At 44.1% G+C, this 23,738-nt stretch overlaps 1 protein-coding gene across 1 annotated transcript in view; it reads left to right on the top strand.

Moving 5' to 3' along the window:
• tox3 (TOX high mobility group box family member 3) overlaps positions 1-23,370 on the top strand; it is a 33,715-nt gene extending 10,345 nt beyond the window's left edge. The window contains exons 2-7 of the mRNA XM_029846392.1: positions 7,935-8,000; positions 13,805-14,056; positions 19,932-20,195; positions 20,456-20,686; positions 20,824-20,904; positions 21,039-23,370. Of these exons, the coding sequence (XP_029702252.1) occupies positions 7,935-8,000; positions 13,805-14,056; positions 19,932-20,195; positions 20,456-20,686; positions 20,824-20,904; positions 21,039-21,863 (1,719 nt within the window). The 3' untranslated portion in view covers positions 21,864-23,370. The remainder of the gene's footprint in view (positions 1-7,934; positions 8,001-13,804; positions 14,057-19,931; positions 20,196-20,455; positions 20,687-20,823; positions 20,905-21,038) is intronic.
• Positions 23,371-23,738: the final 368 nt, after the last annotated feature.

Genomic DNA, 23,738 nt, shown 5'->3' with positions numbered 1-23,738 from the left:
TGGAGAAGCTGATAAAACTTCTCAGAGTGAATTGAGGAAATGGGACCATCAGTAAGCGTGTGCTTCGTTTTGGAGCGATTGTTTGAAATTGGACAAATGAGGCAGATTTAGGTGTGTGTACTGTCACAGCTTGCAGATGTACAGAGATAATTGTGTAGTTATTTAGCTAGTGTGAAGATCAGGTGCAAGGAACCGGACTGTCAAACTGTCAAACTCTGACAGGTCGGAGAGAGAAATTCCTCTTGAGAAAATGGCTTCACGCGATAGGAACCCACTGAGGCGCCGCGTGGAGATGTGTTTTTTTTTTTTATCCTCGTGTGAACTAAGTTGGTGTGCTCGTTTTAAAAGAAAAGATGACTTCAATACACAGCACACCTTCAGCAGTCTTTTGATCTCTGTCACTTTCACGCGGGGAATGAAAGACCTCTTCATCCTGAATAAACGATGACGTTTGTCTTTGTTCCAGAGCTTTTCAAATATAAGTGCAGCGATATGGAATCAAAGTTGAAGCTTTGTGTTGGTAATTATTCAAAGCTGGTGTCTTAATCCTCCAGCACTTTAGAAGCAAGTGTTAAAGAGGCATTTTGAGTGTAAAAACATTACCGAGGCACTTAGCCCGACGGCTGCCATCGCGGGGCGAACATGTGACGGCTGTGGTCAGGTTTGGCTAATGGTGTCCTATTGTGATGTCAAACTGCCACATGAATGTACAATAACATACTAAAGACAATTAGTTAAGCTAATGTTGTAATTGCTGTTAGACTCTGAGAAATCTAATCTCAAATATGCTGAAATTATCCAGAGAGAGCAGAAAGAGGAAGAGCGGAACAATTCGCTCATGTGCATTTTCATTACTTCACTTCATTTGGCCCAATCCTTCTGTTATTCTCTGCCAACTTGTTGATTGTCAGTTTGCAAACATATTTATTTTTTTTATTCTGGAGAGGAGCTGCGCAGTGTTTGCAGCCGGACCTCCGTCAGTAGCGCCAAGCAACACAGCCACAAATTGGAATGTGGTCCAGCTCTGGGAAGGCAGCCAAGATTTAAATTAGACAATAACCTCTGCTCTCACTATATTGCCTCTCTTTTCCAGCTGCAGGCCCAGCCATTTGTTTAATACAGTCAGTCATGTAGTGTATAATAGACTGATATATGAGTCACTGCTCAGCAGTTTGTGTTGTTCAGATTTATAGGTCTGTTTGCGATTAGTGTGAGCTTATGGTAAGAATAACAGGATGCATTCAAGTTGTACACATTAATGGGGAATGTATTTAAAATCTCGAACTGGAGTTGAAACAGAACAGAAGATTTTGGAGTCCATGTTGTCTTTTAGTATTTTGTTCCAGACACAAAAACCCAAACATTCCTTCCTCTGCTGTTACTTGACGGCTAATAGAAAAATGTGTCGAGTCTGTCACTAGAAGCTCTTGAGTGTGCACATTCCCTAAGCTGGTTATAATGAGTGTATTAGCCAGTAATGGCACACGGGGAATAGAAAAAAAATGCATCAGCTGCCGGGGCAATAAGAGCAGAATCAACTCCCAGCAGCTTTCGACGGAGCTTCAAGTGAATCTGACAAAACAGAACGAGCGTCACCGTTAGCACTGCTAAAAAACAACTCTGTTCCCAAGGAATGAAAGCTCTTATTCTCCTTTATCACATTCATCTCATCTACAGTAATCAACATATTTACCCCCCCACCCCCAATCAAACTTTGCTCTGAATTTAAGGAACAGAACAGCAAACAGAGGTGAGCAACCTTGTTACTTAAAAGCCACCCTTCAGATAGCATCTTGAGCTGGAGTTTCTTCAAAGCTGCAGAGAGTAAACAGCCTTGAGTCATGGCTTAGCAGCAAAGGCAGGACAACGCCACCGAGCTCAGCCTTTCTCGTATTGCTTCCTCGAGAGCTGCGTGTCCGTGCAACAGCAGCCATTGTGAGAAAGCTACACCGTGATTTTCGGAGGCCCTCTCCATCGTCTAAGCTCCTTTGTGGCTGTGGGCCAATGGCTTTGCACCCTGCCAGATCAAAGATGGAACCCCATTTAGCTTTTGCTTTCTTTTAGGATTTGCTCTTCAGAGTACAGAGCCGAGACTCGATGGTTGGGAAAGAAATTGGGATGTTGGATCTTGACCTACGTACTGTTCAGATTCATGGTCGGTCTTCTTGGGCCCCTTTATGACTCTTTGTTCTGCCAGATACACGACTCTTGTTTTCTCTGAGTCATGTGTATCGTGATGTTGGCTGGATGTGGCAATTAGACAAAATGCCAGAATTAATCTATAATTGTCACTGTGCTTATTCTATTCAAATAAACATTGGAACCAGTGAAATGTGCTGATGGAGAGATTTTAGATTTTTGTGTTTCCAAAGATATTGAGGATTAAATCACTATTGAAAGTTCAACATTTTCTGTGTTTGTGTGTGTAAAAATGGCTGTGTGATTAGTTCAGAATAAATCAGATGAGTTGTGATACCGCTGGCAATCGCGCTCTGAAATCTTAACACCCCTGGTTCTAAAGCATGAGGGGAGCATAGAATTCAATAGCATCTCAGCTGTGTATAGACCCAAGATGAACAGATGAAGAATTCTGTTGATTCCTTCAGGATTGAAGGTTATTTTCTATTTTACTTCTCTTTTTTCTTTCAAGCGATCCCTCACAGTTGGAGAGATGTCGCATTCCTGGCTGCTCAGGTTAAATTACAAACATGGATTATTTTCCCAATTTTGGGTTTATGGTGCTAAGCTAGCACAGCAGTAAATGTAAGCAGTCAATGCAAATAGGTGCATTGCAGTTGCTGTATTCCTTGATGTTTTTAGAAAACGCAGATTGAATGTCCGCTGCATGTTCTTCACAATGAAATGAGCCATTATTATTATGAACAATGGTAATAACATGAGCTATAACTTCCTACCAGCGTCAGAAACTGTCAGACTTTTTTCAACAGTCACGGAGACATCTTTTATAAGCGCGGTTGTTGCTGAAGCCGGTTCTCCGGAGTTTCATTAATAAATGACATCATACGGCTGAAGAACCCTGGGCGACGTTAGCGTAGCAGCCTGCCAGCATCTCATCACACCGCTGTGGTCAAACCTGTGTGAAAGTGCTTCTCCTGTTTACCTCAGCACCGTCTGGTCTTACGAAGTGTTCCAAGTTTACTTTTTCCTGATTGACAGCGTTTCTGCCTGAAGTAATGTACCGGTGCAGGAAACAGAACAAATGTCACTCTCAAAATACTTGAGAAGAAATGCCAGGATATAACATGCTGGTTTCACCCAGGTCTGTTTGTGTCTCCATCTTATCACTCGTGTTCACCGTCTGTGCTGAATATAAATTTAGCCCTGAGGATTATACTGGATGCAGCAGCTGTAGTTCACCTTTTACTGTCTTTCACCGCTGCTGTAATGAAGCTTCAAAACCAGAATTCATATTTGCTGGGCTGTAAAATCACTTAAAGCTTTGTACAGAGCTCAGTTTTAGTTTGGTAAAACTTGGGAGAATGATTCAAATTTTGGGGGACTGCATGTGTCTTTCTTAGATTTGAACATCACTTTAAACCTGAATCTTAAGCACTTTAGACATTTTTAGAATTAAATTTCAAGGAAACCTGATCTTATATAGCAAATTCTATCTATGTTATGTATATTCACACCGTCGCTGTATAGCTGCCAGGTGGTTAATGATTTCACTGCAGTGTTGTGGTATAAACACTTAATGTTTGTGAAATGATGAGCGAACTGTGAAGACGCATGCTGAGATGTTCGTGGTCAACACCGCTGCACCGCGACCCTCGGCTGGCTTCGCCTCCCTGATGGGACTTTGTTTCACTCTGGATTTCTGGCAGTGTGGTGCTCACGCAGAGGCCGGACCCGAAGAACGCTGCCTAAAATGAACTTCCCCCTCAGTTCTGTGCTGCTGAAGTGCGGCGGTCCTAATCGTAAAAGACAGTGGCGTTGGGGGAGTAATGATTTTGGCTTTAAACTGAATTACCAATCGATTCTGCCTGCAGATCAGAACGCAGGTTTGGAACCGGCTGTGCGGCCGCGCTGTGCTGTGGAGTCGCTTTACAAATGGACTGCAGAACACATAGCAGGAAATAATGTATATCTGTGTATGTCAGCTCAGTGCTGCAGGGCGCGAACCGATCCTGTGAGATCTGCGCTGGTTTGGAAATGAACGAGGACACGCTGAGATTGTTTTACAGAAAGTGAAGCAGAGCTCTGTTAAAGGAAACTGCTACTTTAGTCCTTCTGTGGCTGAGAGGCTCTTCTGTAGGCCCAGCTTTGCATGAAATCATTTGCAGCAAATTACTGCTGGTTACTTTGGAGTGGGGGTTGACCTTTGACCTTTTTTATGGAGCCCATGGAGAAGATATTAGCACCAGAGTCATGTTCCATGGAACACACGCTAGGCTGTGATTACCAAGCTGAAGCCAAACTGTAGAATCGCTGGTCAGCAGTAGATTTGTTTTGGGAAAGCTTTGACTCTGTTTTTGCTGGGGGGAGGGGTCAGAATGAGCCATGTTCTGATCACGCTGTAGGAGCAGGTGAAAACGCTCCACCGAGTCCACCAGAGGTAAAAACTGATGGTGGCTACACGTTTGGTTTCCATTTGTGTGCAGGAAAAGATGGCGGCGATGCTGTCGCAGGCTCTTCAGGAGGCTTTTGTGTGGATCTCTCTGGTTCGTGTTTACTGATAGGATCTCTGTGGTCACTCCATCACATGAGGGGTGGGATGAGGTCATGTTGGAGCAATATTGTGTTCGCCCCGAGGTTGAAATAATTCTGTTTGGAATAATAGCTGCAAAACACCTTATTTCCCACCAGACATTCTTTCATACAAATATTTCTGTGCCTGTGCTTTTTAAAAAAAAAACGTGGGGAAATTCGTGTATTTGAAAGCTGGAATGGTTTGAGTTAGAAATATTGTCGGTGAGAATGCAGATGATTTTGTGTTTTAATGTGGATGTAACTGTTGTGTTTGTTGGCCATGACTGCCTGAAAGGATTCAGAGAATCACTGCTGCATTAAAAAAAAGGAAGTGCAATGCTTTTAAAAGAAAAAAAAAAAAATCATTTTCATCCTATTCACTGGGAGGTTGCTTGGTTTTCTGTCTGCCTGCGATTATGCAGACACTGGAGTCTTTTCACATCAGGATCAGGGTCCATGTAAGCCTTTAATTCTCCCCTGTTAAACAGTTATTGAAGAAATGTGCTAGTGGTGCAGAAGGAGAAATCTAAACACTGAGCGCCCAGTGTTTTCTCTGCCATACAGCCATGTCTGGCTCAGAGAGACTCATATTACAGTGCACCTTTAACCGTGAATCCACCCTGTTAATAAAAGCCTCCTTCCCACAGCTATTTTAAATCGCTTTTTCAAAGGTTTCCCTTCGGGTGCCTTCTGAAGGTCCGTGGCTGCTCTTTGGAAAGTACTGCTTTTGCTTTTTAACGTCAAAACATGTGACACCGACAGTCAAAATTGCAGAAAATCGGAATTTATGCCCCAACTCTTTATGCACACGCGGTAGTTTGGTCCTTGGCTCCGTCTAGCTCGTCACATCATTTTAATTACAGAGCCTTCATTGTCTGCATTGACCCATTTTAGTGCAGTCCCTTACTGTCAGCTGCATGGCCCCTCCAATCACACTTAATTTCATCTGGCATTTGACTCAATCGGCACCGCAGCGAGTGCCGAATGCCCCCTCCAACCTTAAAAACCTGAAATGGGAATAACAATAATAATCTCCAGTCCTTGTTGTGGTCGTCCACTGGGGCCTTGCTGCAGCACCACACGGTACAGCACTTAATGGTGAAGATTGATGCTGGTGGCGGGGGGACGTTTCTTGGGATGTTAGTCACAGTTCTCAGAGATGTGCAAGTGCTCTTAAAGGATGCTGGAAAGACAATAAAGCATGACTCAAAGACAGAACCCAGAGGGATTCCCATCATTAATTGGAGTTTGGACTTTTGTTTACACCGATGAAGCCGTTGCTCCTACGGTGCCCTCAGCTTCTGATTCAGTCGTTGTTCTGACTACTGTTTGTTGCTATATGTATGTGGGTCATTAGCACTTACATACGTGTAATGCTTTTACCCACATTTGCTATGTGGCCAATGTGCTAGCTCAGCATAAGAAGCTAAATCAAGCTGAAAAATCCCCCACAGAAGGTTTGCTTTAATGGAGGATTTCAGACCCACGTTCCTTTGGGATTCCTCTGGAACAATTGTCTGTTCTTTCTTTAAAACCACATCCATAGAGACACGAGGCCAGAAAAAAACAACAACACACAGACCACATGAGGTCCTATCTCTACCCCCATCAGAACAATGTTCCTAATGCTTTAATAGAGAAAGATATCTCTGAGACTTCAATTTGTTATCTAAAAGAAGTAAGAGGACAGCGTAACACTTCCAAGATAAGCCCAGCAAAAGGTTAATTACAAGCCAAGTGCCTGACGTAACCCAGCCGTGTCATGTCTCCAAGTTACACACAGCTGAGAAATAGCAGGGCACTCGCTATTGACACATGTCCCTCACCGTGTGCCCGTATACATGTGTGCAAACATGGCAACCCCAGGTGAAGTAGTCAGATCTAGTTTATTGGGACAGCTCCAGGTAAAAAGGCTCCAGTGGCCCAGACCCCAGACGGAACAAACCACCTGCTTTAACAGCAGCAGCAGCAGCTGGGCCTGTGGCTCTCCTCCTCACTGGTGCAGAACACTGTTAGCATTGCCGCTGAAGTCGTACTCTCTCTCCAGGGCATAGACTAATTAATGGATACCATTCGGAGTTGATTAGCAGCAGTTCTTTCTGTAATTACATTCGTGCACTAACCATGAAGAAGAAAAAGGAGACGAGAGGAAAAACACAAAGGGTTGGAAAATATATTATTTCACTTCTCATTTAGCTCTGATCTTAATTTGTTTCCACTATTGTTTGGCTTCTGCACAGATAAGAAGCCATTTCTCTCTCTGTTGCTCTCTCAATCTAACAGAGTTCTTCTCTCCTGTTTTAAGAGACTGACTTTGTAATAAACGCACAAAAGGCATTACGGTTGAGCTTTGTACAAATTGTGTTCTCAGTGGAAACTCATGAAGACGCAAATGCACTGTGATCCTTTCTCTGCCATTGCATGTAGGCTGGGTCTTTGCACTGGCTCACAGAGAGGTGCATTGTGCTCCCGGGTCCAGCTGCTAGCCCATAATTCTTCATTCTATGTCCCATTGTTCCTACCTGTCAGCATGGTTGTGTCTCTAAGAAAGGAAGTGGCTGCCATTTTGCCAGCAGGCTGAATGTGGGGTGGGGTGGGGGGGCATGTTGTGAAAACATGTGAGCGCTTTGCTTGCTAAAGTGTAGAAGCTTTTAATAGGTTTTGACCTCTGCAGTGTGGTAAACCTGTATCACTCTTGGTTAACTTTTATTTCTAGGCTGCGCCCAGAATTCTCTCATGTAGAAGTCTGTTCCTGAGGATAATTAAATCCCATTCCCATAAAATAAATTGCAAAACCTAGTCCTTAATGGCCAGAAATGCGTTCTATCCATTTCGAGATCACTCCCCACCTCCTTGTTTCCCCTCAGTTCCTTTCCTTAGATGATTTGGAGTTAATAACCCTGCCACTGCATCTTGATACTTGGCTTTGTGATGCAAACGTAGCTTTAATTGCCATCCAGCAAGAGTTGAATAGCCGGGCCCGTTTCTCATTACCCGGGTTTGAATTGACCAGGAGCTCTCACACGCCTCTCATGACGGAGCGGCAGGATGTACTCGCGCATGTACAGAAAAGGGGTTAAACTTGAGTGTGTAAACATTCAGAACCAAGTGCGATGGCCTGCCTGACAGACAGGTGTCCATTACAAATTCAAAGGGGATTTAGCAGCACCGGATATTACTGACACTTGTGGGCTCATTGTGCTCTTTTTTTTTTTCTTTTACAGTTCCAGAATAACAACAACTACATGAACATGGCGGAGGCCAATGGCGCCCTGCTCGCCCCTGGTGATGTGAGTATAGAACACTTTTTTCACCTCGATTAAAATGCCCACTTTGATAAAGCTCAGCAAGGCGTTCAGAAACATCAGTAAAGATTGAAGCCCCGTTTGAACATTGCAACACTGTGACTGCTTGAAATGTCGGCCGTCCTGAGGCGCGCACGAGACAATAAGCTTCCATAAAGATGAGCTGGGCTCAGCCTATAGAGCTGGTGGTTCCTTCAGAGAGCTGACGCTGATGTGATCTGACTGTCTTGACTGCACTCTGTGAGATAAAGTGATTTTTCTGAAAGCCGTACACACACACGTTTTCTTTCTCCTCTCAAAGATGTAATGAAGGAACCCAACAGCATTCCGTGATTCCGTCACTCTTGGAGCTACTCTCTCTGTTGACACGTACAAAAAGTGGAATGTCATCATCAATCTGAGTGTGAGGAATGCTGGAATAAATCTACGAACTGTAGCGCCGTATCAGGAATTTGATCCTGGGCCGTAGTAGTGCTGACAACCTGCTAAATTTACCCATTCTATTCCCCCTCTGCCCACACTGCTGCCCTGTCATTAGAGACAAGTGCACCAAAAATACCCATGGTCCACTGTGGTTGGAACAGGCCAATCTCACCCACTTTAGACGGGGGTGACGCTCTAGCTCTAGAACCCGCAGCAGAGCGGCGAGAAGCAGCTCCAAAATACCGCCACCTAATGATCATGAGGGTTTTACTGCAGGCGGGACAAAGTTGCTTCAGAACCTTGCGTAGAACATTGAACCGGTGCATCCGCTACGGTCGGTGGACGTTGACGCCGCAAGAACCGTGCTCACAAGCTGCTTAGAGAGCGTTCAGCCCCCAGCTGTGAGGACCTACTGTGGCAGCCAGGGGCTGGGGGATGGGCTCGAGGTGTAGCGGTTTGGGGGGGTGCTCCTTAGGAAAAAAGGGCCCTAGCTCATTTACATTTTATCAAAAGGAACAACTGTTTCCAGTGTTAGGGCACAGATGGTATTGTGCTGAGTGGGGAGTGAGCAAAAGAAAGAAGTCTAAAGCTGAGCTTTTTAAGCGCCGCTGTTCAGGGAGTATTTTGCTGCAACTTCAACTTTAAAAGGTGGACAAACTTGAATTTAGTGGTTCACATTACGCTAATTGAGTCTTTCTCGGTCTGTAGGAAATCAGCAGGGATACTTTTGCTCTTTATTTATACCACAGGATTGTTTACAAATCCAACTATTCGGCTACTGCAGGTATCGGACGGCTATTCTGATGGTACTTTAGGGGTTCTGTAGATTAAGCTTCAGCCTGGTGACCAAACAGGCCGCAGGTACATCAGGTCAGCATCTGGAGACACTGGGAGTTCAAATCCAGCACCTGCTTGTGTTAGTTCAGGTCAGGAATCTGTTTCAAGTCCAAACCTGGACCTTGCAGCAGGATGCTGTATTTTTCCAGCCATAATTTGGGTCTGTTCCTATCTTCCATGCATTTGCTGAGTGGAGCAGCCAAACTGTTCTCTGTGAACACTCCAGCTGATGCCGAGGCTTCTGCTTTTTAATTAAGAAGATGCAGACTTGAAAAGAAGCTGCAGTTTTAAAGTTTCCATTGAACAGCTCTCATTCTCTATTCAATTGGCAGCACGAATACCTGCTTTATTTCTACATTTAACTGCCATATCCTTGTTTTTATTTATTGTGTCCCTCTTCTTTTACAGAAAACTAATGCCCCACTTTATCTTATGCAGATTGAGTTTGCACAACACATCTCAAATCGCCTTCAGGACGGGTTGTACACACAGATATGCTCCTACATTAAAACCGCAGACCCATGTTTGCCGTTTAGATGGCCCATGTATCATTTACCTTGTGCACTTAGACGATGAGATAAGATGACCTTGCAGCAGCTTTTACATCCTTGCAGGGAAAGGTTCCCTTCTGCCCTCAGGGAAAAGGATACTGTATTGCAAGACTGTTCCACTCCCATGTATCACTTTACTTTTCCAATCATATTACAGATGTGTAATGAACTATATATATATATAAAAATGGACTACAAACGATCCAAATGTTGATTAGGAGTGCCGTGGTTGATGTTGCCATCAGAGTAGCTGTGCTCTCTGCCTGTCTACATATTTGAAACTGGATCTTCAGCCCTGCCTCTATTGATTCTGAGGCCTATTATATGCAGTAATTGCATGCTGCTGCCTTTAACAAGTCTTGGTTATTGCATCTGTGAATTACATTACTGTGTTTATTGAAGGACTGGGAAGATTGCCTAAAAAAGCTTTTTCTTGCTTTTGTCCTGATATTGAAAGCACATTATGGCACTGGAGAGGAAAACAGAGACCAATTCATGTATGTTGAAAATGCTTTAGACATTGTTTTGATTATTTCACGGGGTTAAAACTCACGAAACCCAGATGGAGATTTGATGTTGCGACTCCACATTAAAATGAAAGAATGGACGATTATTATTTTTGTCAGTTACGCATATTACATTAAATCACATCTAAGCTAGTTTTATAATCATTAAGAATGTCTAAACATTAGCAAGGCCGATGCAGGCGGCATGTGATCAAGGCTGAGTTGCTAGCATTGGGCAATTAGAAAAGCAGTTGGGATTGTGGGATTTGTGCACAAATTGTAGACTTAAACACTTCCAGTCCAGGTTGAGCAGCAGACACTGAGGATTTCCCACACAGTTGCCCAGGCGTCTCATGCTGGGGACATCAGTCCTCTCTGTTACAAGCCCAGCTCTGCCCTCCTCCTGCTGGACCCTGTGGCTGCCAGTGGAAACACACGCACAAACAATAACACACACCGTCTGTTCTGCTGTCCAGTGCTCACCCTTTAACACCTTCATGGATGCCCGTCTCAGGCCAGCATCTGGTTTTGGCACTTGGCTCCTCTGAGCGTTTCAGAGCAATTTAAATGGATAATCGGGCTGCTGATGCACAGAAAGTGGGTAGGGTACATCTCCTAATCTCTGATCAGAGACCCCTAAGCTGCTCCCGGTCCAGAATTAGCCTGGCTTTATGTGAAGTGACACTATGCAGTCTGCTACACTGGAACACACTCTGCATTTTAGAAAACTGTGGCACCTCTCCCCCAGGAAAGGTTCCTTTTTTTTGCCGACTGTTGGCATTTTTCATATCTTCTCCATGAGACATTAACACCAAGTCTCCATTATCAGGGCCGCTGGTGCAGATCTTAATTTGTGCCATTAATGACAGACAGAGGGAATGCGCACACAGACACCTAATCTATTGTTTCAATCCTCCTCTTCCTCTCTGTTTGGAAGACAGACAGAAGATTAAACTGTAGCCCTCCTCTTCTCTGAGTTAATGTTTGTGTTTGCGTAAAGGTCACAATCGTGCTTGTGCTGCTCTCCTACAAGACTGGAGTTTACCTCAGCCAGACTTCTTCTTTGACATCTTATATCTTTAGATCAGCCTTGTAATCTAGTCCTCTGCGCACCATCCAATAGAGCCCATAACCTTCAGAGTTCAGTCCTTGTTGACCCAACATGAGAGGCTTGAGAGGTTGAGAGGTTGACCCAACATGGCTTCGAAGGACACTTGCTTTCGTTATATTATAGTAGTATCATTTTTCTATGAAGAGTTTGGAGAATAATCTACATGTTTTCCCCTGAAAAGAAGAAATCCGGCATTATGCGGATATATATGGCTAAACTGTCTCCACTGTATGAGAAAATGGCAGGCCCAACATCCTCCTGTCAGAGAGAATATAATAGTGAAGCTGTGGTTTCTGACTGCTACATGATATGATACAGATGAGGCTGAGGCCAGAGAGCTCAAGGCTGGTGCTGAGGTTGACCCTGCTCCACAGGAGACATTGGAAAAGATGAATGATGGCCCTCCGATGATGAATCGTTTGTGATCCTTTCCATGAGCTGCTGGAGGTTTTTGTCCATCTGTCACAACAATTTGTTTCCCTTTTGAGGTGACTTTTTTTTGTTTTAAATGGCCACTGACTGCACACGTTGCTGAACAGCCATTATCATTAAGTAACTTCAGAGGGTTTCTCTTTTTTTGGAGTGGACTGAAGTATAATATGACAACGGAGGACTTGGGCTAAATGGTTCCTGCTGAAGGTGCTGGTGATTTATTCTGCCCTCTGCGAGCCTGAGGCCAGGGCCGTGATGAATACGTATGACCTCAGCTACTTCTGAAAGGGGAACTGAATCTGTAGCTGTAAAACAAGCACTGAAAAGCGAAACAGTTTGAAGGAACAGCAGAAATATATAAAAAAGAAATTTCTATTAGCTGCCTCTACTCCTGGAATGCCTCTACTCCTGGAATTCATCAGTGCTTGTCAAGACGGCTGCCCTGAACAGGCGATGAATTAGTTTCAAGTGTCTGTGTGCTAAAGCAAGCGAGGGGTACATTAATACTACCTAATCAAGAGCACTGTCGGCATATTCCCTCTGTTTTCTCCTGTCTGTTATTCTATGCCTTACAGGAGGACTTGGAGTTAGCTGTGCTAGCAGGTCACGCAGGTCTGTCAGGTTCATACGCCTGCAGAATCGGCTTTTCATGTGCTGCAACACTGTTGTGATTCCAGTCAATCAACACTGGATGGTGGTTTTGCCTGAGACTGAATGTCAGGTTGAGGCATGATCATGCCCACGGTGCTCAGTCTCTCGGTGAAGATAAAATGCAGGTGTCTGTGTGTAAAATGAGATTTTATTGTTGTCATTTCCTGTCCTACAAGGAGCCTGACTGGCTGTTTGGCTTAGCTTTTTGGCTTGGCTTTTTCAGTTATGTGTGAAGAACAGGCAGCACATCCGTGTTGGCATTATGTGCTTGAATTTTGAGGTTTTAGGTGCAACTGGACAAAAAACAGCCGAAGAGAACATGGTGTCATTTTCTTCTCAACTTCTTTACATTAGGTTGTCCTATAAAAGAGGTTTTAAAGGCTGAGACGCTGTCTGAAATCAGGCTGAACCAACTGATGTTCTCGCTGCCAGAAGGTTCCTTGTATCATTTTGCAGATTTTCATCTGCCCCTTTGATTTCAAGCAGCATATCAAACACTAGCAGTTAGAATTGCGCCACTTTTTTGTCAGCAACTCAATTGCTTTGAGGTTTGAAGTAACTTGGCAGCAGCCGTCGAAGCGCAGCATCCCAGGCATCATGTTTTTGGACCCTGCGTTCCTCAGCACGTATGTGAGCCCCAGTGTGGTCATTCTGACAGTATATGAATGCGCTGGCTTTACAGAGAGTAATTTAATGCCATGTGCAGATGAAAACAAGACCCCAGTAGGTGAACGGTCCCATCTCCAGAAAGCACATAAGCAAATTAAGTGTGACCAAAAGCTTTAATTCAAAAGGCAGAAGGATTATGCTGTTTGATGAGAAGATTTAAGGGAGCAGGCAAGAGGAACAAAAAGAAACATTTCTGACCGAGCATAATAATCTCAGAAAATGTTCTTTAAATCTGTCTCCATATGACGTGTATTTTCGCTGCACTTCAACCAAACATCTTCCCTCCTTAAAGGCTTTTATTGGGGATCTTTCCGTCTCTCCCTCTCTCTCTCTCTCTATGGTGATTGCTGCTTGATGTTTTTTGCATTTGACATCTTCTTCCAGAGTCCGAGTGGACTCTAATAGGTTTAAAAAATTTTACATCTTACTGCATTTCCAGACAAGTGTATTACCGCTCTCCTAAAACACTCTCCCCCTTAAACAAAGTTGTCTGATTTAATCCCCAAAGGTCTTCCTTCCGGCCTGTTAGATAAGACACACCTCAGCAAAAGCTGTTTGATATTGCTGGATTTCGTGACTCTCATCTTCTCTCCGCCTCTTCCTTTGCAGACTTTTCATACACCAAGTTTGGGAGACGAGGAGTTTGAGATTCCTCCCATCACACCTCCACCTGAGACGGAGTCGGGTCTGGGCCTCTCGGATGTGGATTCGCCTTTCCCGGCAATGCGAGAACCACCAATTCCACACAGGGGTCCCATAATCCCTCAGTTCCCCCCTCAGAGCCTGGATCTGCCCTCTATTACCATCTCACGCAACATGATGGAGCAGGAAGGGATGTCTGTCAATAACGGCCAACCTGTGGTGAGCACCGCTATGCATACACACAATGTGACAGCAGATCGGGAGCTCGGCGCTCCCCATTCGTCATCCAACCCTCTTCCTAATCTTCTATTTCAGATCTAGGCTCCAATGTTGTTTCCACGGTGACAGACGTAAATAAAAGTTATGCTAACGCTGCAGAAATCTCGTTCTCGGTATCCATTGCACGTGGCTCGTGTTACATGCGCAGTTCCAGGGCTGCAGCTGGAAATTATTACATTAAATGTTGAAAACTGAGTAAAAAGCCCAAAGAAATTCAGTTAAGTGTCACAACGAGCCATGATGTCAACTCACACCAACATGCAGGATCCCATCACGCGTCTGTTTAGCTGATGTCAGTGCATCTGGCCTTGTTTACAATTCTGGAGGTACGTGATCACTGTGAGTAAATGTCATGGGATTATCTTACTTGCTGTTAGGATTTCTTTTTAAAAGACCAGCAAGTGTGCCTGACAACCCCCCCCCCCCCCCCCCCCCCCCCACCCCAATCTGTAAATTGAGCAGATGTGCCAAGATCACAGGTGTTATTCTCTTTGTCTTTGAGTTTTAGTGGAGTTCTCCTTCTAAAAAAGGGGGGAACGGGATGGATGAGCAGTTAGCTAAAGAATCAAAACCACTCTCTCTTATAGATGGAGAGATCTTTAAACCTTTTTTTAAAATGCCACAATCGCAGATGCATTAAGGAGGAAAAATGGAAATGTCACTGGCTGACTAGCTGTCTTTAGACCTGTTATAAAAAGATTACTTCAGTGAAAAGAAATTGAAAGGAGGATGCTTCCATGATGTCTTCCCCCCACCCACCCACCCATCACAGTTGTTGAATATCACTGATATTACTGGTATTTATTTATATTCCACATCAGAACAGGGCTGTTAAACCCTGGCTTTCATTGCTTTCATGCTCCTACCATGTAAAATAATTGCAGCCTTTCAACTATCTCCAGCACATACAGTAAAGCGAGGCCCCACAGGGCTTTTGCCTAAAGAATTCTCATTTCATGGTCAGTTAAGCTTTCTGCATCAGGAAGAAACGGAACCTTGACACAATTATGTTCCTGACTGTTCTCACGACTTGCTGGAGGATTAGATTTGATTCTCAAACATTATTCCTCTTTAACACCGTTTGCATGGCTCACGTCTCTGATTGTGTGGAGGCTCTTTTAAAACCCAGCCAGAGGCCGGTGCTCCCTGCCCTGTGGCATACCGCTCGCTCGTTGACAGCCACCACAGGAGCATTTGGACTGGGCCTTCAGTTTCCCTGCATTCAGGACTGACCCGTTCCCCCACAGTCTTGGATCCATACACATTCTTTTAATCTCTGCACCGAAAAGAGCAGAATGAGTTCTTGAACAAGCGCCAGGCTTGTTTGCACTGCTCTCTATTCAGAGTCAAGCGTTTCTGAAGGCTTTAACTGAGGTGTTTGCCTGATAAAGGAATGACGTCCATGTATACACAATTACATGTGTGTCTTATTTTTTACGGCTGCAGAGGCCAACAAATAAACCGCAAGGTATCACAGTTACATTTTTCATCAAGCCGCCGCGCTCGTGTTTCCTCAACATTCACCCAGGTTTTTTTGGGTTTCTGGACAGGCAAGGATATCTGGTCTGTGTGGAGGTCTGGCTCTTATCAGAACTTAATGAGAAAGCAGGCTGGTGAATATACCTGGGGTATTTCAAAAAGCTTCTTCCGTGTCACCGCGTTGCCAAGTGTTCTGCTAATTCCTTCCACATAATGTTGAGCGTATGTCTTGTAAATTGGCCACAGATGCCGGGCTTCTACAAAGAGAAATACATTTTCTCAGCTGCAGTGTGTCTGGCAAGCCCTGAATCTGGAGTCATTATTTATTTAATCTGCTCGCCTAACAAGCTTCTGACTCTCATTTTTGTCTCCCAGCATGTGTTCTCCTGATTTGTGATTGAATCTCAATCGGGCCAAATAGAAGTGGAGTTAGAGCTGCCACTATTGCTTTATTCACAATGTATTCTCGATTGTTCCTCCCCGTTGCACAGCGAGTATCACTGGGTTCCATTTCAAAAAACACCTGGTGCCTTCACCACGTTTCAGATTTTTTTTTTATCTTTCTCTCTTTTTTTTTTTTTTTTTGGACACACGTAAGCATGCCCTGAAATGTCCTACATGGCTGAATTCGACACCGGCACGAATCATCTATCTGTATGAGATATTATCCCTACTTCAGGGGATCTGATCCCAGTTGTCCTCACACATGTTTATTTTTGATTAACAACCACCAGCATGTGCTTCACATGTCATTAGCGTTGGTTTTGTTTTGCTTGTGTAGTGCCGCTGAGTTTGAAACTGACATTTTTGACTGGTCAAAAACCGCTGCACTCTGAATTAAATGGGAAATGTGGGCACTGCTGCAGAAAGCATATTTTTCTCCACTTCCCTCTTATCTTCCTTCCAAGCCAAGAAGCACTGACATGAGTTGTACATCAATTTAAGAGAGTGGATTCTTTTTTCACTCGTTTCTTTTTTCTTTTCTTCTTCAACGGACAGCTATTGTGACATATTGGGTCAGTCAGAAATGAAAGATATTCATGCAGGCATGCAATACTTGTAATGAAGTCTTAGCCTGACCTTCTACATGATTGATTCTGTAATTTACTTTTCTCAGCCAGCTCTAAAAGTGAAATGATGTCATGTCTGACAAGTTTTAAATACCCATAATGCACTGGGAGAAATGGGGGAAAGGAGTGTGGGTCAGAGTACCAGACGAAGGGGAGGGCCCCGCGGACAGGGAGGGGGGCAGGGGGAAGATTTGTTTTAAAGTGGGGGTCGGGGGGAAATCGATAGACTGAGATTGCACATGAGAGAGAGAGAAGAGACCAAGAGTGTGGAGTGTGTTTGACTGCAACATGACAGGGGAAAGAAAAACAATTTATCTTCATGCTATTATAGCCTTTACTGGCATTCAAAATTCCATTTTTCTCATTCGGCTTAAGCACAGACTTCAGCAGGTTGCTGAAAATGGAGGGAAGAAAAAAAATAAAATGATGTACGTTTAGAAGCCGAGTAAAGGAATATGTGCAGAGCACTGATAAACTATCTTTAATAGGACTGACCTTTCATGCTGGCGAAAGTTACTGGGGGATTCATCCTTATAATTACCATATAGATGATTTTACCCCTCTCCTGCCATGGAACATTTCCAAGAGCTCTGGCATTGATTGAATGGAAATTGAACTTGTTAACATTCTTTTCAGCCTGTTACAGCTCAGTACGTGGTGCCAGTGTTTGTACATTCTCCCCAAATTCTGATTTCCAATATCTGGAAGAACAGACCCTGAGCCTCTTTTCATTGACAACACTGTTGAGATGTTTATCATTTCGGCGGATGCATAATGTTGCATTCGGAGTCCAGCTGCTGTATTTAGAGTCTCACATGTAGCATTTTTTTCCCTCCATCTGCCATGGCCTCAATATGGATGTTAGCTCAGTGCTCCAGTAATAATGAGAAACAGTTGTTGAAAACATTATGTTGCTGTTGAAGCACCACAGTGGGGAATATTAGAAAATAAATCCCCATAAGTAAAATCTTTTAGCTTTTTACTTGTCAGTGTTTAACGCACAAACCCAGAAAGGCAACACATACAGACACACTTGAATCTGATGAAGGAGGACACATCTGGCCTCTGTGTGTTTAAGATAAGGATTTATTTGCAGATTTGCCGTGACTATAATGCTACACTCTAGTTTGATATCTCCTGTGCGACTGACAATACCGCAATCAAAATGCAAATGCACAGGTAGAGCGATAGAAATAGAAAAAGATCCTTGCTGCAGATTCATATTGATAATCAAAGTCACTGTAATTTAGGATGATTTCTTCCTCTAGCGTGTTATTTGCTGTTACCATCTTTGTTCCAGTCAGATGTGCTAATGCGGACATTTGGATAATGCGGCTCGTCACTCTTTTGTTACCTGGAGTGAGGATCAAAATTGCTGCCTCTCTATTGCCTCTATTGCTGTAATATGTGATAAAATAAAGGCAGCTGTGGGGGGGGGGGGGGGGGGCTGAATGGGACATGATGTGGCTTTTAACAGCAGCTGTCAGTTTATATTTCTCTGGATGTACAACATGCAAATGTATAATAGAGGAAAAAACCCACACTATGCCAAACACACAGCATAATGGGCCATTGCTCTAAGTCAAAAGTGCATCATTGGGATTGGGCAAAAATGTTATTGTACAGATGGTCACGACTAATGAGCTCAGTGTGCGCCCCTTTGATGTTAGCAGCGAGTAGAGAGCAAACTGCGAGGCATCATGTTTGCGGTAATGAAGATGACAATGACACTTGGAGCATGGTGGGCCACAGATATGTAGATCACAGGCACTTGGTTGCAGTGCTGGTTATTGCAGCTTGTATTTGTATGAAAGGCTCCCATATTTTAGCAGCAACGCAACAATATGTCTTCAATTCTCCCTCACCTTCGCAGTGTCACACACACTCACACACGCACGTGTAAATATGAATCTACTCTCTCCTGACAGATTGTATTTATGATAAGCAGGAGACATGGTATATGAGAAAGAAATGGATTGTGGATCCAATATGTTTTTGTCTGAAATGCTGTTACACTATTGTTTTTGAAGACGGGCATTCATAAGGTTCTTTCAATAAAGGGAGGTGTGTGGGTTTATGATGTGCTGATGGTGGGGGAGATTGGGTTTGTGCTGCTGAATTCCAGATGGATGTATCCAGGAAGAACAAATCACCTTTTCTGTTGTGTTCACATCACCTCCTCTGTTCCACATCAGCTCCGCCGGCTCGCTGATCAGTTGACCCTCTGGGGAGCCGGCAGCCATTGTATTTCCATCATTGCCACAATCAAATTTGGCTCTAAATGGTTTAATGAGGGGGAAAAAGTACGAGATTTTGCAAAGCAAAATGTTGTATTATACATAATTTAAAGTTTAAACAGCCTGTCAAACCATTAATGTTCTCGTCTGAGGACAGAAGATCACCTTTGCACGGTCCCCTGTGGTCTACTGACAATGTGGTATCAGCTTCCATGGTTAGCGAGGCCCTAATGCCACCAACATTGTGTCGCCACCTCTTCACAGTTGTCCTAAGTCACATTATTCAATTAACGGCCATCAGGAGTCCTTTTCTATAAAAGTTAATTTACGATTTATCGTCGAAACGATCAAAGTGAAAGAAAGAAGTGCGGGTGCTTGGTTTGCCTCCAATACAATAGCTGACTAGACAAGAGTTGAGTGACAGATGATGCGAATAGAAGATGATGCTGGGTCTGGTTTTGTTTTTGCATTAGCCTTTCATGTGGCCCATGTTGCTCACACCCGTAGCGCTGAAGCACCCCCAACCCAAAAGAATCTAGTGGCACCGACACCACTCCAAATGGGGTTCGACTGCAACGTGTGCTCCACAGCAGGAAGGGCTGATTCTACTGCTCATCCACAGGAACAGAGCAGTCCAAAGATTTGTCACACATTTCCACACAATAGAGTTTTTGAAATGATTCAACTGTACTCTGTCGCCATCCATCACCGGCTTATGAAGTTAGATCTGCTGGTGTCGTGTTAATTTATCATGCATGCGACAATAGAGATGGAACATTATGACACGTCATCTACCACAGAACAATCCATAGAATGACCCACTTTTCATTCTTGATAAATCAACACAGCTTATTCAGCTCGGAACAAAATGTAAAGTGAGAAAAGAAATGTCTTGGGAGGGTTACATCAAATAAAATACGTGAGGATTAATGTAAATACTTTGGCATCTAAGAAGTATTGTGAAATAAGTGGGTTTTTTTTTTTAATTATTTCCAATTATTTTTATTTTTTTCTTCTAATCTGTTGCAGAATCTTGGACCGGGCCATCTTCGCCAGTACCCACCCAACCCAGCCATGGTGATGAAGTCCATCATCACCATGAACGGTCCCAACGGGATGATGCCACGGAATCAGTTGACCACCATCAACCAGTCCCAACTCAGTGGACCACTGAGCCTAAATATGGCAGGACCCAATATAACTCATACTTCTCCATCACCGCCTGCTAGCAAGTCCGCCACACCCTCCCCTTCCAGCTCCATAAATGAAGATGAGCAGGACGAAAGCAACAGGGTGAGTTGGATTAATACATCCGTCGTGACTCGTTGCAGAACGTTACGAAGAACTCCAAGAAGCAGCTTATGCAAATCACCTGCATTTATGTTGCTGCCTTTGTTTGTTCTTGTTCGAGTCTTGTTACGTGCAGCTATCTCATTATATTTTAATGAAAGCTTACCCTGTTTTTTTGTACATAGTTTTGTGATTTGGTCCACATGTACAAGGAAATAAAACTACAGAACATTAATTTGATCTTCCTGCCTAAATCGTTGCAGATGATTGGGGAGAAGCGACCAGCACCCATAGATCCAACAAAGAAACCCAAAACTCCAAAGAAAAAGAAGAAGAAGGATCCAAATGAACCTCAGAAGCCAGTGTCGGCCTATGCCCTGTTCTTCAGAGATACCCAGGCCGCTATTAAGGGTCAGAACCCCAATGCCACCTTTGGGGAGGTTTCCAAGATTGTTGCCTCAATGTGGGATGGCTTGGGAGAGGAGCAGAAGCAGGTAAACGGAAACAGCTTTCAGGGAGAAACTCGTAGCTCCAGATGTCAGGACTGTGTTAAGAAGATTTCAAAGTTAGATAATTGAGGTTAAAATCTTGAGGAAACTAAGTCTTATGATGTGTCCTTCCATCCTCACAGGTTTATAAAAGCAAAACAGAAGCTGCCAAAAAAGAATATTTAAAAGCCCTCGCTGCATATCGCGCTAGCCTGGTTTCAAAGGTGAGTGAACTGTTTATTTTCTTTAATACTGACCAGTACTCTAGATTACAAGAGCATTTTTGAACAACAGAAGGAACCACAGTCACACGAGGGGAAACTCGTGAGTAAAACTCTGGTGTTTCTCATCCGTCCAGGCTGCTGCGGAATCAGCCGAGGCCCAAACCATCCGCTCAGTGCAGCAGACGCTGGCCTCCACCAGTCTGTCCCCAGGTCTGGTGCTACCTTCACCCCTCAACCAGCACCCCTCCATGTCGTCAGCATCTCAAGCCCTCCAGCAAGCCCTGCCCAGAGCTATTGCCCCAAAACCCCTGCAGATGAGACTGGGGGGCAGTCAGATCGTAACCTCGGTTACAGTCTCCCATCAGAACATGCCCTCTGGGATGCCACCACAGATGCTCAACCAGATGGGTCCTGGAGGTGCCATGGTAGCGGGTGCCCAGTCCACAGCAGTGTCTCAGATGAGTCCACCCATGCAGCCAGTGCAGCAGCACGCCATGCAGCAGCTCCAGCAGCAGCAACAGATGCAACAGCACCTCCAGCACCATCAGATGCAGCAGCAGCAGATGCATCACCAGCAGATCCAGCAGCAAATGCAGCATCAGCATTTCCAGCAACACCTCCAACAGCAACTACAACAACACCACATGCAACAGCAGCAGCAGCAGCAGCAGCAACAGCAGCAGCAGCAGCAGCAACAGCACATGCAGATGCAGCACATGCAGATGCAACATCACCTGCATCAGCAACAGATGCAGCATCTCCAGCAGCAGCAGCAGCAGCATCATCAGCAGCAGCAGCACCAGTCCCAATGCTCCCCACCACAGCACTCTCCTGGCACGCCACATTCAGTGGGAGGCTCCGTGTCACTCGGCAGCCCCCAGCCTGCCCCCCAGCAGCAGCCGCACCCCTCCCAAATCCAGGCCCATGCCCAGGCCATGTCCCAGGTCAGCATTTACTGAGCCGAATGGAAATCCCATCTCAAAGAACAGGAATAGAATAAAAGCATCATTTCATGTTGCTTTTCTAAGTTGCACTTAAGAAGTGTGTAAAATTTAGAATGTTATTATATGAAGAACTTTGTCCATGGTTGCCGAAGGACATGCACACATGTAGTGGAGGTAAACACATTTGTGTCATAGTCTCAGCTATGACTGAAGTCAGTTATTGTTTACTTTGACATTTTGTGTGTGAAGGCTTTTAGCTGTCAGTTTAATCTCACTGGACGCGGAATACGTTGAAAGACACGTCTTCGATGTTTTATTTAAAAATAAAGCTTTATTTATGAGATCTAGGTTGGCAGTTCAGTGCAGCAGCAGGACATTTTCAAAGCGTTCAGCAGAAAAGATTTGTATCGGCTCTGGTCTGGAGCGAATGACTCACAGGATCCTTGCTGGAAACCAGTAACCCACACATCAGTCTTTGCTCCCACACTGGTCAGTACGTAAGAGACTCCTGTCCAACTTTTCTCTTTTCACCCACCACTTGCGGCGCGGAGGAAACGGTCAGTCCGGTGATATCGGAACATGTTTGGACCACATCACAGGAGCCGTCGAAGGATGAGTGGCTGTCAGCGGGGGAGACGCACTTGGACCCAGATGTGTGGACGAACTGAGTCAGAACCTGCCATAAATCCTTTGTGTCATCACATCATCAAAGTGTAATCTGCTGTACATGTTTTCGTAGAGCGGGGAAACACGGTAATCCACCCCGCTGATGAGTTTGCGTGTAACTGGCAAGCCCCGCCCCCTCCCCCCGAGAACACGGTCTTGAATCTTAAGTTTGTTGCTACGTCAGATGTTTAACAATTAAATTATGGTTTTATTTTGTGTAACAAAAAGGGGATATTTTATGGGAAATACACCTTTCTGGATGCAGGCAGATGCTTTGGGGATTGAAGTATTTTTACTCGGCTCCTTGATACGTCGCTGTTTAAAACAAGGGCAAAAGCAAAATAACAAAACTAGCAGAGCCAGTTTGTTGCACTGCCAAAGCCAACCAAAATGGCATTGGAGGTATTTTTGCCAGCTGTACAGAAGCCCCTGGGGAAAAAAAAGAAAAAAGAAAATGTTGTACATTTTTCATATCACCTGTTGTAAAGTTTTAATATGTGAGGCTTTAATTAAAACATTGTTAAATGACCTGTGGATTGCTATATCACATAGTGCATTTTGGCTCTTTTATACTTTTTTATGAGTTACAATAGGAGCATTTAATTTTGTTTGTATTTTGCTTACAAATCAACTGCTTTTAAAAACTGTCCATAGAATAAACAGTATGGAGTTCTTGAAAAGATGTTTTCAGCTCACAATAGTACAAACGTAATTTAATGTGAGTCCTTCGTTTGGCCATGAAGACGAATCCAGAGACATTCCATCACTAATATGATAGTAGCCATAATTTTGTATGAAGTATTATATATATTTCTTTGTGTCTCTGTTGGAAATTAAACTATCAACCACAAATATTTATCTGAAGAAATCTGTTTCTTTCCAAAGTAACATGGGTCGTCATTCCTGAGGTCTTCTGCATCTCCGTGTTAGACACACTGATGACGATTTATTGGGTTGACTTCCTCAGATATTGAGGAATTAATCTGTGTTTTCCACGGAATCCTTCTGCAGGGAGCACCGCTGTGTGCTGCTTCTCATTCATTTCAAGAGAAGTCCGTCGTAACTGGGTGTAAAAACAGTGTCGGTGCTGGACAAGGTCGGCATGTAACTGGTACTTGTCTCAATAACGGCCCCTTTCTCGAACACCAACACATTGGATTTTGCCTCTTTCTTACTCCCTTCAAAACCGCTTCATTTCCAAGACGTCCTCGGGGGTTTGCTGAG

This window comes from Takifugu rubripes, chromosome 13, assembly GCF_901000725.2.
Source record: "Takifugu rubripes chromosome 13, fTakRub1.2, whole genome shotgun sequence".
Taxonomy (NCBI): Eukaryota; Metazoa; Chordata; class Actinopteri; order Tetraodontiformes; family Tetraodontidae; genus Takifugu; species Takifugu rubripes.
This window is presented reverse-complemented; position numbering and strand designations above follow the sequence as displayed.